The sequence below is a fragment of the Herpailurus yagouaroundi genome, unplaced genomic scaffold, assembly GCF_014898765.1.
Source record: "Herpailurus yagouaroundi ecotype Mexico unplaced genomic scaffold, PumYag 29, whole genome shotgun sequence".
Lineage (NCBI taxonomy): Eukaryota > Metazoa > Chordata > Mammalia > Carnivora > Felidae > Herpailurus > Herpailurus yagouaroundi.
In genome coordinates this window covers 28,628,040-28,647,829 of record NW_024412377.1, presented here as the reverse complement: position 1 = coordinate 28,647,829, position 19,790 = coordinate 28,628,040, and the positions used below count along the sequence as shown (strand labels likewise).

Sequence of the window (19,790 nt, the reverse complement as noted above, 5' to 3'; positions counted from 1 at the left end):
ATGTTTACCTAAACTCCATGTGCCATTAATATCCTCTGAATGAAAAGGAGTTCACTGAGCTGTGAATGCTTATCTTCACATTCACTAAAATCTTCTCTTTAACTTTCTCCTTTCTATTCCTGCCTGGTTACTTCAGGGTTCCTTTGAGAGAACCAGCACTGTTGGGAAAGACTACTACTGATCAGGGAACTTGAAGGCCTGGGCTCTAATCCCAGACCAACCAGTCACTCACTGGAAATATGAGCAAGACTGTGGTTCCATTCTTCTACTTCTTGAACTATAAAAGGATGAAGTAGAGATAGATTGGTAATACCTAAGGGGGTTCTTCAAATTTATTCTTCAAGTTTTTCTGTTCTAAATATTTAAATTCTTAAATTGGAAAACACATTCCTTTGATTTGCTTATGAAATTAACTCACTAAAATCCCCTCTCCTGTACCAGAATCATTTTTGTACAGACCTCAAACTAAAGATTCTCTAGTTGTCTCTGTTTAATTGAAGAGTATCCTAAGTTTTCAAGATTATTAAAAAATCCAAACTTGTTCATAGTGCATCTCCTTATCTATGTAAGGGTGTTCAACATATACAACCAAAACCAAATACACAAAGTGGATATTGGCAAATGTAAGACTGCAGCTGGCATCCATAAACACAGACACTTGAATTTAAGAGTTATCAAAATAGTCTCACTCTTTTTGGTTGCCTTTTAAATAATTTAGCAATACACAATAAAGTATTTGAATAGTGCCAGTTCATTTATGTGTGTATTTTAGATTTCCACATAAGACTTACTTTACTGGGGGACATGGTTGGCCTTTAATAGTTTGAAAACAGGACTAAATCTCTGAAGTCCCTTTCAACTGTCTAAAACGGACTTTCTCCCTCTCTCAATTTGAGACCAAAACGATTATTTTGATCACAGCTTATGAGCTAGCATTAGCTTTAAATCTGTGTTAGAGTTAAATTAGGCATTTACAGTAGTTGATTCATTATATAATTTAACTTAAAGGGGCGCCTGGGTGGCTCAGTGGGTTAAACATCCGACTCTTGATTTCAGCTCAGGTCATTATCTCATAGTTCATGAGTTTGAGCCTTGCATTGGGCTTGTGCTGAGAGTGCAGAGCCTGCTTGGGATTTTGTCTCTGCCCCTCCCCTGCTCATGCTCACTCACTGTCTCTCAAAATAAAAAACTTCAAAAAATAATTTAACTTAAAACGTATATAAAACAACTGAAATTTATATCGGGTATGTAAATTAATTTAAGGGTATACATAAAATACAGTGATTTTTCCACTTTACTGAATGAATGTTATTCCTTTGAAGATTTGACTGTCCTCAGAAACAATAGTGAATGCCAGTAGTGCAGTCACTGTTACAGACATTTCTGGAACTACCTTCAGAGCTAGCATTTTTTTTTTTAAGTGATCTCTATGCCCAAAGTGGGGCTCGAACTCACGATCCTGAAATCAAGAGTTTACATGCTCTACCCACTGGACCCAGACAGACAGCTGTAGCTAGCACATTTTGAGTGTTTGTGTTCCCAGAGGAGCAAATTTTTGAGAGTAAATTAGATTTTTTTCAAGGAGCCAAATAATTTAAACAAAATTTTGGTAAATAAGGTGGATTGTCTGACAGTCTTATAATGTTTTAATGTGGTGTTCAACTATACGTTCTTTCAAGCCTGATTTCCTTGTACAATTGTTTTTGACCAATTTATGTTTTGCCTACCAACTGTCATGTGCCTCTTGGTTAGAAAGCAGGTCCCAAAGATTTCTAAAAATATCTTGTGTAATGAGAGTTTCATTAGAGAAAGCATATTACCTGTAATTTTTTGAGACTGCATTTTTAATCAAGAGAATTAACTTAATATTTATGGACACTTTGACGTGGTGTTTTGGAAGGGAATTTGGCAAGGGACTATGGCAACTCAGGTTCTGTTTTTGAATGCCCCAAGTTCCTCTACTTTTGTTTAATTACTGGTTTTGTAGCCCACTCCCCAGTATGTCTCCAGCTGATGTGTCAGGGGCTTTGGTGGCCTTATCTTGAAACCTAATCCTCATTTTATAAAGTTTTTTGTTCTTTTAATGGAATGTGTTGTGAGTTCCAAGAAAGTTTCTGCCAAACAGACCTTTGAAACAGAGTTGCATTTAAATTGGGGATAGCATAGCATCCATTTTTCATTTTGTACTTCTCAGAAGTGACTTTCTTTGAATGTGCTAATACTTTTTTTCCTTTATAGTAACAAATGAATATAACGAATCGCTGCTCTATAGTCCAGAAGAACCAAAAATACTTTTCAGTATTCGAGAACCAATAGCAAACAGAGTTTTCTCCAGCAGTCGTCAGCGCTGCTTCACGTCAAAGTAAGCTTCCAAAGGCCAGCCTGTGACTATGCTTCCATCTCTTGTAATTATAAATGGGTTTTGGTTTTAAAGTATTCAGTATGATGAAATTCACTCATTCACACTTAATCTAGTAGGAAAAGTAGGGCTTTTGGAACTAGTGAGGCGTCATGCTATATATACCCTGGAGGAAATATTTCCTTTCCCAGCTTGTGCCATTTTAGAGAAACTATAAGTAAATAGAAGGGGCATAATTATCTAACTGGGTGATATGGATTTGTTGTTTTCATATATTAAGACAGAATAAGATCAAATTATCACTTTAAAAGAAACTGGAAAGCAACTTTTTTTTATATGCTATTGGATTAAAAAAAAAAAAAAGCAGGACAAATATTCATATAAAACCTAACTTGTAAAGCCGTAAACTTTTAGAGTAGGACTCATTTCTTTCAGCTTTTTCCTAAAAGTGACCTCCCTCTTCCTCGCATTTACTGAATTTGATTTTTGTTTGAAGGGAAGATATCAAAAAACCTTATAATTTATTTTATAAAGGTTGCCCAATTTTCTAAACAAAACTATGAAAAAATGTCATTTGTCTCATGGCAAGCAAAGAACAGTTTAATTATGAATTGCTACTTATATAGTGTGCATATTTTCTTTTTTGAAATATGGTTGATATTTTTTCTAGGAAAAACAAATTCCTTTTACTCATTTGAAAGTTAATTTTGATCGACAAATCTATGTACTCAATGTAGGTGAAATTACAAAGACATTTAAATTTTGCTCATATAAACAGAATAAGCTTCATGACTTTGGCAGTTGGACAATATTTACAAAAGATGGAGAAATTGAACTATTCAGAATTAAGTACTTTTCTTAATGGAGACACCATTAAGGAAAAAAAAAAAAAGGGCAAGCCACAGAGTGATAAATATTCAACAATGGACTTCTATCCAGAATATTGTAAAGATTCCTACAACTCTATTAAGAAAAAGGCAACTCAGTAGAAAAATTGCCAAAGTCCTGGACAGGCCTTTCACAGAAGAGGGTATCCAAATGGCTCAGTGTATGAAAAACATCCTTGACCTTATTATTCATGTGGGGAATGCAAATTGAAACTATATAATATGATACCATACACACCCACCAGAATAGCTAAGGTGCTAGTTGTTGGTAAGGTGGGAGTAACTGCAACTTACATGCAGTATTTTTAGGACTAGTTTGGTATATTGTTTGGCAGTTACCTACCAAAGCTGAATAAAGCACACACAGTGACCCAGCAAATTCGCTCTTAGGTATATATCCAACAGAAATGTATACACACATACGTCTGCAACAAAAGACATGCTTAAGAATATTTGTAGTAGCACTACTTCCAGTAGTAAAAACCTAGATGTCTATGAATAGAAGAGGTACGTAACTTTTGGTATTTTCACACAATGGAAATGTTTTCATATAGCAATGAAAATGAACACAACACAATACTACTATATGTAATAACCATGGATGAATTTCACAAGCATACTTTTTTGTTTATTTTTGAGAGAGAGAGAGCATGAGCAGGGGAAGGACAGAAAGAGAGAGAGAGACACAGAATCTGAAACAGGCTCTGAGCTGTCAGCACAGAGCCCCACATGGGGCTCGAACTCATGAACCATGAGATCATGACCTGAGCCAAAGCTGGCCCTTAACTGACTGAGCCACCTGGGTGCGCCCACAAGCAAACTGTCAAGCAAAAGAAGCTAGACACAAAGCAAACCTATGTGTTCTTCCATTTATATAAAGTTTAAGAACAGAGCTATTACCACTATGGTGACTGAAATTAGGGTAGTGGGCATGCGTGGGAAGGATGGCCCAAGGGTAGAGACTGGAGGAGAGCAGTGAGGGAGCTCACTGCTCCCTCACTGGGGAGCTGGGGAACATTTGATTCCTCATTTGGGTGATGAAGGCTGCACAAGTGTGTTCACTGAGCTGTTCATTTGTGCCTCTTCATTTGTTCTTGTCAAAATTATCCATGAAAATAGTTACATACTCAATATTAGTACTTAAAATAGTAATAACTCAACATTTTGTCATATGAAAAAAGCCTGTGAGTTCCATCAAGTCTGAACTTGTTCTCTTGAAAATGTTTGGGTGAATGGAGCTATCCTGAATATCTTAATTTTGAGATTTTGATAACATACAGTTACTCTCTCAAACCAAAGAACAACTTGATTTTTAAAATCAAGGCCGAATGATCTGTCAGTTTCAATGAAAATTAAAGAAATCATAATTTTAAAGTTTTAAAGAAATCATAATTTAAAGTTAAGAAAACTTTATATTAATGAGATGTTTTTTCTGCTTAGGGTATGTGTTCGATCTCGTTGTTGGGATGCCTGCATGGTTGTGGATGGAGGTACTTCTTTTGAGTTTAATGATGGAGCAATTGCCTCGATGATGATCAATAAAGAAGATGAGCTTCGAACTGTGATTCTAGAGTAATGAAAAATTTCCTCAGATGACAAATTTTGATTACTGGGAAAATACGTTCACTGCGGAAACAGACTACCAATCATAAAGCTACATGTTTTGGTTATTGTTGAGACTGGTTGGCCCTGAGCTCCAAAGGTGACCAAGGAAGTGAGATTTGCATTATTCTTCTTTTGGATTTGGATAAAAAAGATGTTCACTGTGTTAGAGAATGGATGGACTAAACTGATCAGAATTTATACTTCTACATTGCTTATAGTTGGTATCAAAGAGTACTGATACATTTTTAAATTTAGAGAGGTAAGCTCAAATAAAGGATTAAATGTTTAAGATTTGAAATTTCACTGTACAAGGTTTTTTTTTTCCCTTTCCTAACTTTGTGGAATTGGTCAGACCAACATATATCATTTAATTAGGGTATATTTTTTATAGTACCTAAAAATCAAGATTTTTAAAAAATTTTGATGGAGAATTTTTGATAAATCCTGACATTGACCTAACTGAAGTAGGTAAATGTGTTTTTTATATGTGCTTAGAATTTTCTAATTTCAGAGGACAATACTGTTATGGCTCTATTGATTTAAGAAGTTCAAATCATTTTTGAAATTATCAATGTTTTCATTTAATTGATTTTCAGGTTAATTTTGACAGTTCTGGGTGAAATACATATATCTGGACAAAATCATGATACTGTTGCAAATGTATTAATTATCCAATAGCTATTTGAGGGAAGAGACTTTTTTAAATGGTTTTGAGTCTTAATAGATTCCTTCCATATTTAAAACTCTAACATGGAATCAGAGACTATAAGAATGAACTGATTAGACGTATTCTATTAGGAGTTTGGTAAAACCTTTTAAAAATATTTTCATCCAGTATTATGAGGTTTGTCAGAAAATGGATTCTTTAATAAATATGCAAAACACAATTAGTTGGAATTGCCTTGCTTTTAATATCATGGTAGTTTTCACTAGCTCATATTCCATGTTTTTACACATTAGCTTTGGGAGATAAAATGTTATGGCTTCTCTTGCCCTCCCTCTACTATGAGATTTCCTTTAGTTTGAGAGGAAATTATCTAATTATTGATCTACTTACAAGTAATCCTAGAATTTTCACAAAAAGCACCTATTGCTGTGTCATGAGACAACTGGTAATCTCATGCCATTTATTCAAAGTTGTATCTGTTTTTTTTCACTTGCTGCTAAAAAGTTCAACATTGAAATATTTATTCAACACATACCTTGTGCCATGTACTGTGTCAGATGCTGGATCTCAGTTGATCAATGAAAAAGACTGTCCTGATAGAACTTGAGACGAGTGGGCTCAAATTCTGTGAGAGCTAGGATATATAATCAAATTGAGTGCTATTACTTTTGCCAACATTTAATATGTTCTTGTCAAATTTTTAAATAAATGTTACTATACAAAGGTAATCTAGGTTTTGATGTATATCCAGAACAAGAATCTGTTTTTCTTTTCGAAGAGTATCTGCATAGACGTTCAAAGCAGTGTTTACATGATGTGTACAATGAAAATTAGTGTTTTCCCAGAGCTGGATCTAGTTTCTGGCTTGATTTAAAAATGTACTGAAGATAACACTTTATGAAGTGAAATTCCATACCATAAAAATTCCTCTAAGAAGTTTAAAATACCTTGACAAAAATGCCAACTCTATCCAAAATGGTACCATAGATCTGTTAATGTTACATATTAATAGGCAATCTGCTCTGTAAAATTGTTCATAAGCCATATTTTAAAGGTTTAAAAAATAGTTAATGTGCTGCATTTGCAGTATAACTAACATTTCTGCTAGGTGTTGGGGATTTATTTAAGAGATAAGAGGCAAAGGATATTGCAATAGAAGAAACGTGTTTATGAATGAGTTAACCTTTTAATGGCAACTATGTGAATAAACATAATTAAACTGGTATTATCTTTTTTTTTAAACTACATTTGCTTGCTTAACTCTTATAGCACCATTAATGGAAAATCAGATTCTCCCAAAATGGTATGTTTCAGGTCTTTTCCACCTGGAAAAGATACTTTCCAGGATACTGCTGATGTTGCACACAGAACTAGGACTTGTTATATAAGCAGAGGGTAAAGTACTTACTTTTTAAGTATAGACTCTGCAGATATTTTTCACTAGTTTTGATGTTCCACATGTATTTATATTTGTGGCCCCACTAAATCAAATCATATTGAATGTTTAGTAGCCTTCAGGTATAAAGAATTTCCATTCATTTCACTTTTTAAACATCAAAATAAACTATGTATAAATCATTAGAACCAGTTAACACAAAGTTATCAAAAAATATTCACTTGATGCACATGGAACACTCTCCAGAACAGATCACATATTAGGGTACAAAACAAGTCTTAATGAATTCAAAAAGACTTAAGTAATGCCATGCATCTTTTCATCTAGTTTCATAACAATGCTATAAAACTAGAAATCAACCACAAGAAAAAATCTGGCAAGACCATAAAGACATGGAGGTTAAATTACATGCTACTAAAAGCAAGAAATCAAAGAAGAAATATAAAGTTACATGGGGACAAATGAAAATCAACACACAACAGTCTAAAATCTTTGGGATGCAGAAAAAGTGGTTCTAAGGGAAGTTTATAGCAATACAGACCTATTCAAGAAGCAAGAAAAATCTCAATCTAACCTTATACCTAAGGAGCTAGAAAAAGAACAAAACTCAAAACCAGCAGAAGGAAAGAAATAATAAAAATCAGAGCAGAAATAAATGATATAGAAACTAAAAAAACAATAGAACACATCAATGAAATCAGGAGCTAGTTTTTTGAAAATATAAACAAAATTGATAACCTTCTAGCTAAACTCCTCAAAAAAGACAAAACCAAACAGCCAATACCATAGAAATACAATTAGAATACTATGAAAAGTTAGATGCCAACAAATTGGACAACCTAAAAGGATGCCTCTCTAAAAACATGTAACCTACCAAAACTGAAACAGGAATAGAAAATTTGAAGAGACTGATTACCACCAATGAAATTGGAATCAGTAATCAAAAAACTTGCAACAAACCAAAGTCCAGGACCAGATGGCTTCATAGGTGAACTCTACCAAACATTTAAAGAGTTAATACCTATTCTCCTCCAACTATTCCAAAAACCAGAAGAGAAAGAAAAACTTCTAAATTCATTCTGTGATACCAAAACTAGATAAAGGCACCACAAAAACAGAACTACAGGCCAGTATCTCGGATAAACATGGATACAAAAATCCTGAATAAAATAGCAAACTGAACCAAACACAATGCATTTAAAAAAATCATTCACCATGATCAAGCGGGATTTATACCCAGGGTGTAACAAGGGTGGGTCAATATTCACAATCTATCAACATATGATGCATCACGTCAATAAGAAAGGATAAAAACTATAGGGCAATTTCAGTAGATGCAGAAAAAGCATTAGACATAGTACAACATCCATTCATGATAAAAACTCTCAAGGCAGGTTTAAAGGGAACATACCTCAACATAATAAAGGCGACATATGAAAAAACAACAGCAACCCTCATACTCAATGGGAAAAAAACTGAAAGCATTTCTCCTAAGGTCAGTAAAAGATAAAGCTGTCCACCCTCACCACCTTTATTCAACATAATACTGGAAGTCCTAGCCACAGCCATCAGGCAAGAAAAAGAAAAGGCATCCAACTTGGCAAGGAAAAGGTAAAACTTTCACTATTTATAGATGACACGATACTATATATAAAAATCCCTAAAGACTCCCCCAAAAATACTAGAACTGATAAGTGAATTCAGTAAAGTCATAGGATAAAAAGTCAATATACAGAAATCTGTTGCATTTCTATACACTAATAATGAAGCAGCAGAAAGAGAAATTAAAACAATTCCATTTATAATTACACCAAAACTAATAAAACATCTAAGAATAAACTTAACCAAGGAGGTGAAAGACTTGTACTCTGAAAACTATAAAACACTAATGAAAGAAAGATGACACAAAGAAATGGAAAGACATTCTGTGCTCATGGATTGTACTGTTAACATGTCTATACTACCCAGGGGTACCTGGGTGTCTCGGTTAAGCGTCCGACTCTTGGTTTTGGCTCAGGTCATGATCTCACGGTTTGTGAGTTTGAGCCCTGCATTGGGCTCCGTGCTGCTGGTGTGGAGCCTGCTTGGTATTCTCTCTCTGCCCCTCCCCCACTTGCGCTGTCAAAATAAGCTTTTAAAAAAAATTTTTTTTTTCAACGTTTATTTATTTTTGGGACAGAGAGAGACAGAGCATGAACGGGGGAGGGGCAGAGAGAGAGGGAGACACAGAATCGCAAACAGGCTCCAGGCTCCGAGCCATCAGCCCAGAGCCCGACGCGGGGCTCGAACTCATGGACCGCGAGATCGTGACCTGGCTGAAGTCGGACGCTTAACTGACTGCGCCACCCAGGCGCCCCTAAACTTTTTTTTAAAAAGCCTATATTACCCATAGCAATCTGCAGATTTAATGCAATCCCTATACCAACAGCATTCTTAACAAACCAACAGGACAGAATCTAGATAAACAGTCCTAAAGTTTGTATGGAACCACAAAAGACCCCAGATAGCAAAGCTGTCTTGAAAAAAAGAAAACTGGAGGCATCACAATTCCAGACTTCAAGTTATACTACAAAGCTGTAGTAATCAAAACAGTATCATACTGGCACAAAAACAGACACATAGATCAATGGAAGTGAATAGAATACCCAGAAATAAACTCACAATTATATGGTCAATTAATCTTTCACAAAGGACATAGCTGGCCTACTGCTGGCAGGCACCATTTCTGCCACTACCTAGCTAACACTGCTTGCCTTGTCCTACTCCCTTACAGACCTGATCCATCTGAATAGTCTACTCTAGCAGGTGCCCCTCCGAAACAGCTCCCATCCTACCATACCCAGCAGGGGTGGCCTTGGTCCAGTGCTCCTCCCCAAAGCAGCTCCTACCCTTAGGAAGCAGCCTAGCCCATGAGTGCATCTATAGCAACTGCAGCTAAGTGCTGCAGCCAGCTGAGCTGGGGGATCAGCTCTATCCAGCAGCACGATCACAGCATTGTGCCCTGGCCAAAACAGGACAGCACATATCCCCCACATGTGATAACCTTGGAGTGCCCAGTTCTGGTGATAAGGGTGGAGTGCCCTTCTGAGTCCCACAGGACACATTCTACATAAGCCTGCTCCTTCAAGATTGGGAGACATAGCTGATCTACCTAATACAAAGAAACATAGATAGTCAAAATGAGACAGGAATATACTTCAAATGAAAGAGCAAGACAAAACCTCAGAAAAAGAAATGAAACAGAGATAAGGAATCTACTGATAAAGAGTTCAAAGTAATGGTCATAAAAGATACCAAACTTGGGAGAAAAATGGATGAATGCAGTGAGAACTTTAACAAATATATAGAAAATATAAAAAAAGAACCAATTGGGGCACGTGGGTGGCTCAGTTGGTTGAGCATCTGACTTTGGCTCAGGTCATGATCTCATGGTTTGTGAGGTCAAGCCCCACATCGGGCTCACTGCTGTCAGAGCAGAGCCTGCTTCAGATCCTCTGTCCCCCTCTATGCCCGTACCCCACTTGCACTCTCTCAAAAATAAAAATTAAAAAAATAAACAAAAACGAACCAATCAGCCGAAGAATACAACAATAAACAAAAACTACACTAGAGGGAATCAACAGCAGTTTAGATTATGCAGAAGTACTACCAGCATCTGGAAGACATGGTGGTGGAAATCACCAAAGCTGAACATAAAGAAAAAAAAATTTTAATGAAGATAATTTAACGGACCTCTTGGGCAACATCAAGTGCACTAATGCTCATTTCATAGGGGTCCCAGAGGAGAATTGGGGCGGGGGGGAAGGGGAGGGCAGAAAATTTATCGAAGAAACGATAACTAAAAACTTCCCAAACCTGGGGAAGGAAACACACATCCAGGTCCAGGATGCACAGAGAGCCCCAAACAAGATGAACCCAAAGAGGTCTACACCAAGACACAATAATTAAAATGTTAAAAAAACTAAAAGAGAGAATCTTAAAAACAGCAAGAGAAAATAACTAGTTATATCCCCCATAAGATTATAAGCTGACTTTTTAGCAGAAACTTTGCAGGCCAGAAGGGAATGGTACAATATATTACATGATGAAAGGGAAAAGAAAACCTAGGAACACCAACACTCTACCCGACCAGACTATTATTCAGAATTGGAGAGAGAAAGTTTTCCAGACAACAGTTAAAGGAATTCTTTTTTTTTTTTTCAAATGTTTATTTATTTTGAGAGAGAACGAGATAGCGCAAGCAGAGGAGGGGCAGAGAGAGAGGGAGAGACAGAATCCTAAGGAGGCTCTGTGTTGTCAGCACAGAGCCCAAAGTGGGCTCGAAATCACGGACTGTGAGATCATCTGAGCCAAAACCAAGAGTCAGATGCTTAACTAACTGAGCCACCCAGGCACCCCAAAGGAATTCTTCACCACTAAGCTAGCCTTAAAAGATATGTTAAAGGGCCTTACTTAAGTAGAAGAGAAAAGGCCATAACTAGAAGAAAATTATGAAAGAAAAACAAATCTCACTGGTAAAAGCAAACATAGAGTAAAGGTAGTGGATCAACCATTATAAAACTAGTAAGAAGGCAAAGTAGTAAAATCAACTACAGCTACAGTAATTAGGGATATGCAAAATAAAAAGATGTAAAATATGATGTCAAAAACAAAACGGCGGGGGGGGGGGAGTAAGAATGTGTTTTTAGAATTCTTTAGAATGTAAGCCACCATCAACTTAAGACAGACTGCTATATATATATATAGGTTGTTTTACATGAACCTCATTGTAACCACAAACCAAAAACCTCAAACAGATACACCATAAGTAAATAAAAAAATAATCCAAATATAACTCTAAAAAAAGTTCTCAAACCACAAGGGAAGACAGCAACAGAAGAAACAACTACAAAATCAACCAGAAAACAATGAACAAAATGGCAATAATTACATACCTATTGCTAATTACTTTAAATGTAAATGGAATAAATGTACCAATTAAAAGAGAGTGGCTGAATAGATACTAAAAAAAGAAAAGACCGCTATATATGTTGCCTAAAAGAGAGTTCAGACCAAAAGACATACCAGACTGAAAAGGAAGGGATGGAAAAAGATATTCCATGCAAATGGAGATGAAAAGACAGCTGGGGTGGCAATACTTCTTCTATCAGACAAAACAGACTTTAAAACAAAGACTGTAACAAGAGACAAAGGGCCTTACATAATGACCAAGGGATCAATCTAACGAGAGGATATTACACTTATAAATATCTATGCATCTAACCTAGGAGTATAAAGCTCCTACATACATAAAAACATAAAGCTAATATTAACAGACATAAAGGGAGAAATTGACAGTAATGAAATAATAGTAGGGACTTTAACACTGCACTTACATCAATGGATAGGTCATACAGACAGAAAATCAATAAGAAAACAGTAGCTTTAAATGTAACATTAGACAAGACAGGACTCAAGAGATATATACAGAACATTTCCATACCAAAACAGCACAATACACATTCTTTTCAAGCGCACATGGAACATTTTCCAAAACAGATCACGTGTTAAGCTATAAAACAAGTTTCAATAGATTTAAGAAGACTGAAATCCTAGCCTGTTTCTTTTCAGACCACAACAGTATGGACACAGGTATAAATTACAGGAAAAAAAACCCTGAAAAAAACAGAAGCATGTAGAGGCTAAACAACAACTGAGTCTATGAAAAAATTAAAAAGGGGAAATAAAAAAACACCTAAAGATAAATGAAATTAGAATCCCAACACTCCAAAATCTGTGGTATGCAGCAAAAGCACTTCTGAACAAAAGAAAAATCTCAATCTAACCCTATAACTAAATGAACTAGAAAAAAGAAGAACAAACAAAACCCAAAGTTAGCAGAAGGAAGGAAATAATAAGGATCAGAACAGAAATGAAGACTAAAAAACAATAGAAAAAATAAAAGCACTGAAGGAACTGATTCTTTGAAACGATAAACAAAATTGATAAACCTTTAGCCAGACTCATCAAGAAAAAGAGAGGGCCCAAGTAAATAAAATCTAAATTCAAAGAGAAGTTAAAACTGACACCATAAATTAGAAGAGACTACTATAAACAATTATATACCAACAAATTGAGCAGCCTTGAAAAAATGGTAAATTCCTAGAAGCATACAATCTTCCAAGACTGAATCAGAAAGAAAGAGAAAACCTGAACAGAACTACTAGTAAGGAAATTGAATCAGTAATTTAAAAACTCTCAACAAACAAAAGTCCAGAACCAGATGGTTTCACAGGTAAATTTTAGCAAAAAAAAAAAAAAATTTCTAACATTTATTTATTCTTGAGAGACAGAGAGCAGGTGCGGGGCAGAGAGAGAGGGAGACACAGAATCTTAAGCAGGCTCCAGGCTTTGAGGTCTCAGCACAGAACCTGATGTGGGACTTGAACTCACAGACCATGAGATCATGACCTGAACCCAAGTTGGGAGCTTAACCAACTGAGCCACCAAGGTGCCCTTTAGCAAACAATTTTTTAAAGTTAATACTTATCCTTTTCAAGCTATTCTAAAAAAACTGAAGTGGAAGGAACATTTCCAAACTTATTCTACAAGGCTGGCATTAACCTGATAACAAAATCAGACAAAGACACTATATACATATATACATACATACATACATATATACATACATAATTACAGGCTGATATCCCTAAAAACATAGATGCAAAAAACCCTCAACAAAATATTAGCAAACTGAATTCAATAATATATTAAAAGGATCACATGCTATGATCAGGTGGGATATACTCCAGAAATGCAAGGATGGTTCAATATCCACAAATCAGCCAACATGATATATATACCACATTAACAAAAGATAAAAATCATATGATCACCTTAATAGATGCAGATAAGCATTTAGAAAAATTCAACATTTATGATAAAACCACTCAACAAAGTGAGTGCAGAGGAAAGAAACCTCAACATATTAAAGGCCATATATAACAAAACCACAACTAGTATCATAATCAACAGTGAAAAACTGAAAGCTTTTATGATCAGGAACAAGGCAAAGATGCCCACTCTCACGACTTTTATTCAATGTAGTTTGGAAATCATAGGATCAAGTGAGAAAAAATAAATAAAAGCATCCATACTGACAAAGAAGAAGTAAAATAGTCACTATTTGCAGATTATATGATACTATATATAGAAAACCCACCAAATAACTATTAGAATAAGTGAATTCAGAAATGTTGCAGAATAAACAGAAATCTGTTGTGCTTCTATATACTAATAACAAACCACATGAAAGAGAAATTAAGAGAACAATCCCACTTATCACTGCGTCAAAAAGAATAAAATACCTGGAAATAAGTTTAACCAAGGAGGTGAAAGAAAAATATGAAAACTATAAGACACTGATGAAAGAAAGATGACACAAATACACTGAAAGATATTCAGTGCTCATGGATTAGAAGGCTTAATATTGTTAAAAAGTACATACTTCCCAAAGCAACCTACAGATTGAGTGCAATCCCTTATCAAAATACCAGTGGTGGGGCACCTGTGTGGCTCAGTTGGTTAAGGTCTGACTCTTGATTTCGGCTCGGGTCATGATCTCATGGTCGTGAGCCCATGTCTGTCAGTCCCCACACGGAGAAAGAACTTGCTTGGCATTCTCTCTCTTCCTTGCTCTCTGCTTCTTTCCTTGCTTGCTTGCTCTCTCAAAGTAAGTAAGTAAGTAAGTAAGTAAGTAAGTAAGCAAACATTAAAAAAATATCAGTGGCATTTTTTAAAACAGAACTAGAATAAATACCCCTAAAATTTGTATGGAACCACAAAAGATCTGAACACAATCTTAGAGGAAGATGAACAAAGCTGGAGGCATCAACATCCCTTGATTTCAAGCTATACTACAAAGCTATAGTAATGAAAGTAGTATGGTACTGGCACAAATACAGACCAATAGATCAATGGAATAGATTAGAGCCCAGAAATAAACCCATGTTTATATGGTCAATTATAGTTGACCCTTGAACAATGTGGGGGTTAGAGGCACCGAACCCCCCAGCCAGCACAGTTAAAATTCCACATGTAAGTTTTGACTGCCCCCAAAACTTAACTCTAATAGTCTACTATTGACTGGAAACCTTAGTGATAACATAAACAGTCAATTAACACATACTTTGTATGGTATATGTATTATATATTGTATTGTTACCATAAAGTAAGCTACAGAGAATAAAATATTAAGAAAATCCTAAGGAAAATGTACTTACAGTATTGTACTTACTATATTTATCAATACCTCAAATTTATGTCATCTGTTTACAAGATTAATCATTTGTCATCACTAACATCAATACTGTCTTACATAATACAAAACCCTGTAAATGTTATGCATATTAACCCGAGACATCAAAAATGAAAAGATGTGAAAAACAGATTCATATTCACAGGTATAACGATTCATGCATTGGTTACAAAGCAGTAGCAATATCATTGCCCTATAGTAGCCTAGAGTAAATAATATGGTTTCACAGTGCCCTAGCCTGTACACTAATGAATGAATCACTATAAAATATTTATGGCACACAGTATTACCATCATATTCATAACACAGTATTGGAAAGACTGTTACATTTTTTTTTTGAAAAAGCACTTACCTTGATGATAGGCTGATACATTTTCTCCAATAATGAGAGGCATACTGTAATTCTTTGAAAACAAAGTTATAAACAGTAAGAAAATAACATGTCATTAATTTTACATTAAATATCACTCACTTTATGCCTATGTAAGGATAGGCCATCTACTTCCATACGTGTTTGTACACGATGTTCTACCCCATGAATACTTAGGTGATGATGATGATGATGACACAAAAACATATCAGAGTTCTTGCCACACAATTGTCAGATTTTCACACTAAGACACACGTACACACAGCACTTTATTAACTATACAGCAAGATTATTTTTCATGAAGTGGATCATCATAAAGGTCTTCATCCTGTCTTCATGTTGAATAGGCTGAGGAGGAGGAGGAGGAGGAGGAGGAGGAGGAGGAGACAGAGGAAGAGGAGGGAGTGGTCTTGCACACAGACACGGGCGTGGCAGAGGCAAAAGAAGTGGAGGAGGTGGAAGGGGAGGACGGGGAGGAGGCACACTCCGTGTAACTTTATGGGAGTACATTGCAATTTGTCTTGTTTGCTTTTTCACGTTTCTAAAAATGTTTCTATACAGTACCAATTTTTCTCCCACCATTTGCTTTAGTTTCTGTGCCCATATTCATGGAGTAAAATAAATCAAAAGCAGTCTTGAATAACTGGAACCCTTCTGCCAGCTTGTCTAATGTCAATTTGGTTTCTGGCACTGCTTCTTCTAGGTGTTCTTCCTCATCATCCGACACTGGTTCAGAAGCACTCGTCTCCATCAAGGCATCTTTAGCTAAGTCTTCTGGTGTGGTGTCTCTTGGCTCTTGAATTTCTCCAAAAATCGCATCTTGAAAGCCTTCATCCCCCACCTTTTTTGCCATACCCACAATCTCTTTCATGGTGCCCTTGATTGGCTCTGCTGTAAATCCTGTGAAGTCATGCACAACATCTGGACAGTTTTCTCCAGCAAGAATTCGTTTAGCGCTTGACATTTTCCTGGCTTTTTCTGTGACAATGCCATCTTCAATGGAAAATTCTACCAGGCTTTCATGATGTTATAGCAAGGTTCTCTTGCATACACAATCCTTTCCATAGAATACTGTGGGTAGTAAGCCTTAAAGATCATTATGACCCTCTGAGCAAGAGGCCGAATTAGAGACATTGTGTTGGAGGGCAAGTAGACCACTTCGATAAACTCACGAGGTTCTGTGTGGCCAGAGTCATTGTTCAATACAAAAAGAATGTTAAAAAACAGTTCCCTACAGGCAAGGTACTTCTTGACTTCAGGGACGAAGCACCAATGGGACCAATTTAGAAAGAGGTCTTATTGTCCAGGCCTTCTTGTTGTCCAGTGAAGAGACTGGCCGTTGGTGTTTATCTTTTCCCTTTAAGGCTTGGGGCTTAGCAAAGGGCAGTGCTGATCATAAACCCGAGTGCATTTGCACAAAAAAGGTAGGCAGTCCCTTTCTGCCTTATATATTGCTACTTCCTTCTCTTCCTTACTAATGTCTTTTGTTTTTTCCAGAATAGGGCACTTTCATCTGCATTAAAACCTGTTCAGGCAAATATCCCTTCTCCTCAAGGATTTTCTTAATGGGGTCTGGGAACTTGTCTGCTGCCTCTTTGTTGGCAGAAGCTGCTTCTCTTGTTATCTTGACATTTTTTAAGCCAAACCTTTTTAGAAAATTATCAAACCATCCTTTGCTGGCATTAAATTCTCCAGCTTTAAATGCTTTACTTCGTTTTGCTTTAAGTTGTCATATAATGACCTTGCTTTTTCTCAAATCATATTTAATGAGTCTCTAGGTGTATGCCTTTTTTACAGCGATCCCCAACCTGCATAAAGTCTGCATTTTCAATACAAGATGAGAAGGTATTTGGTAAGAAGGGCAGGGTGTTCATGCCTGCTAGTACAGCTGTACCAACATCTTCACAAATTTCCTTTCTTTTACAGTGGTCCTTCTGCTGGATTTATTTATCTTGAAATGGTCTTGAATTTATCTTGAACTGCAACTGCAGACTGATCAAACAATCAACATTTTCTTATAATGTCATGACTTTGCTTCCTGGGACCACTTTCAGTGTCACGAGTGGCACTTCATATGGGTCCTCAGGTGTTCTTCAAGGCTTACAGTTGTACTAAGCACAATGAAAAATATGTGAGAACCATGGGAGATCACTTTTTAAAAGCAATATGCAACTTACAGGAGATGAACTGCTCATGAGATTATTAGCATCACATGGTATTTTAAGTGATTACTTGCGATACTGGAACTCACTGCAATTGCAACAGGGGGTGGCTACGAATCTACTACAATAGTACAGTATGGACTGCAGTTAATTTTACGCAGTTATGGTTTAATACCGCATCTTTACATTGTTTACGTTTCTCTCAACTGCAAATGGCACCAAGTACCATCTGTGTGTGTTTATGGAAGTTCTGATAAATTTTAACATTTTATAATAGATTTGTGTGTATTTTATGGTAGTAATTGATGAAATAGACTAGTATCTACATATATTTTATGCACATATGATGTACTTAGCCATTTTTGATATGTCTAGGCTACACAGTTCACCTAAGAACTTTTTCAAATTGTCTCAAATCTCCAAAAATTTTTCTAATAGGTTTATTCAAAAATCATGCATATAAGTAGTCCTGTAAAGTTCAAACCCATTTTGTTCAAGGATCAACTATAACCTGTGACAAAGGTGGCAAGAATATACAATGGGAAAAGACAGCCTCTTCAACACATGGTGCTGGGAAAACTGGGCAGCTACATGCAAATGAATGAAACTACAGCACTTTTTTGCACCTGATACAAATATAAACTCAAAATGGGGTAAAGACTTAAAGACCTGAAACCATAAAACTAAAAGAAAACATAGGCAGTAAACTCTTTGACATCAGTTTTAGCAATTCTTTTTTTTTTTTTTTTTTTTTGGATGTGCTTCTTCAGGCAACGGCAACAAAGGCAAAAGACAAATGAAACTGCATCCAAATAGAAAGCTTTTGTACAGCAAAGGAAACTGTCAATTAAAAAAATAGAGGTAAAAAAAAATAGTGAATGGAAGAAAATATTTGCAAATGATATATCCGATAAGGGGTTAGTATCCAAAATATATAAAGAACTCACACAACTCAATACCAAAAATAATCTCATTAAAAGGAACAGAAGACCTGGATAGACATTTTTCCAAAGGAGACATACAGATGGTCAATAGACACATGAAAAGATGCTCAACATCACTAATCATCAGGGAAATGCAAACTAAAATCACAAGGAGATGTCCCCTCATACCTACCAGATGATTATTTTCAAAGAGACAAGAAATAACAAGCGTTGGCGAGGACATGGAGAAAAGGGAACCCTTGTACATTGTTGGTGGGAACTGATGTAGCCACTATGGAAAAGAATATGAAGGCTCCTCAAAATATTTAAAATAAAACTATCATATGATGCAACAGTACCATTTCCAAATATTTGAAGAAAACAAAAACACTAATTCAAAGAGATATATGCACCCCTATGTTCACTGCAGCGTTACTTACGATAGTCAAGATAGGGAAGCAACCCAAGTGTCCATCGACAGATGAATGGACAAAGATGTGGTATACAGTGAAACATTATTTACCTATTAAAAAATGAAATCTTGCCATTTGTGACAACATGGACAGACCTAAAGGGTATTATGCCAAGTGAAAGAAATCATAGAAAGACAAATACTATATGATTTCACTTATATGTGTAATTTAAAAAAAGAAAATGAACAAACAGAAACATACTCATAAATGCAGAAACAAAGTAGTGGTTGCCAGAGGGGAGGAGTAGGGAGTCAGGTGAAACAAGTGAAGGGGAGTGGAGTATAAGCTTCCAGTCATAATAGAAGTCATGGAAATGAAAAAGTCAATAAAAGTGTGATAATGTTGTATGGTGACAGATAGCAACTGTACTTATCATGGTGAGTGCTGTATAATTATTAATTATTAATACATAATGTATAATTATTAATGTATAATTGTTAAATCACTCTTGTATACCTGAAACTAATAAAATTAGTTTAAAATAAAAACTAATAAAAATACAACTATCCTTCAATTTTAAAAAGCTTAGAAAAAACGTAATTTAGGATTTAAATTACTAAAAAATTCATTCCATTGTGCCAATGTACCATATATGTATCACTATACTTAAGGATAGTAGTACCTACCAAGACAGTTGTGCAAAAAAGTTCCC

The 19,790-nt window shown here is 35.8% G+C and overlaps 1 protein-coding gene across 3 annotated transcripts in view; it reads left to right on the top strand.

Moving 5' to 3' along the window:
* NADK2 (NAD kinase 2, mitochondrial) overlaps positions 1-6,743 on the top strand; it is a 49,374-nt gene extending 42,631 nt beyond the window's left edge. For all 3 annotated transcript variants that reach the window (XM_040495429.1, XM_040495436.1, XM_040495442.1), the window contains 2 exons: positions 2,239-2,362; positions 4,687-6,743. In XM_040495429.1, the coding sequence (XP_040351363.1) occupies positions 2,239-2,362; positions 4,687-4,822 (260 nt within the window). In that variant the 3' untranslated portion in view covers positions 4,823-6,743. The remainder of the gene's footprint in view (positions 1-2,238; positions 2,363-4,686) is intronic.
* The last annotated feature ends 13,047 nt before the right edge of the window (positions 6,744-19,790 follow it).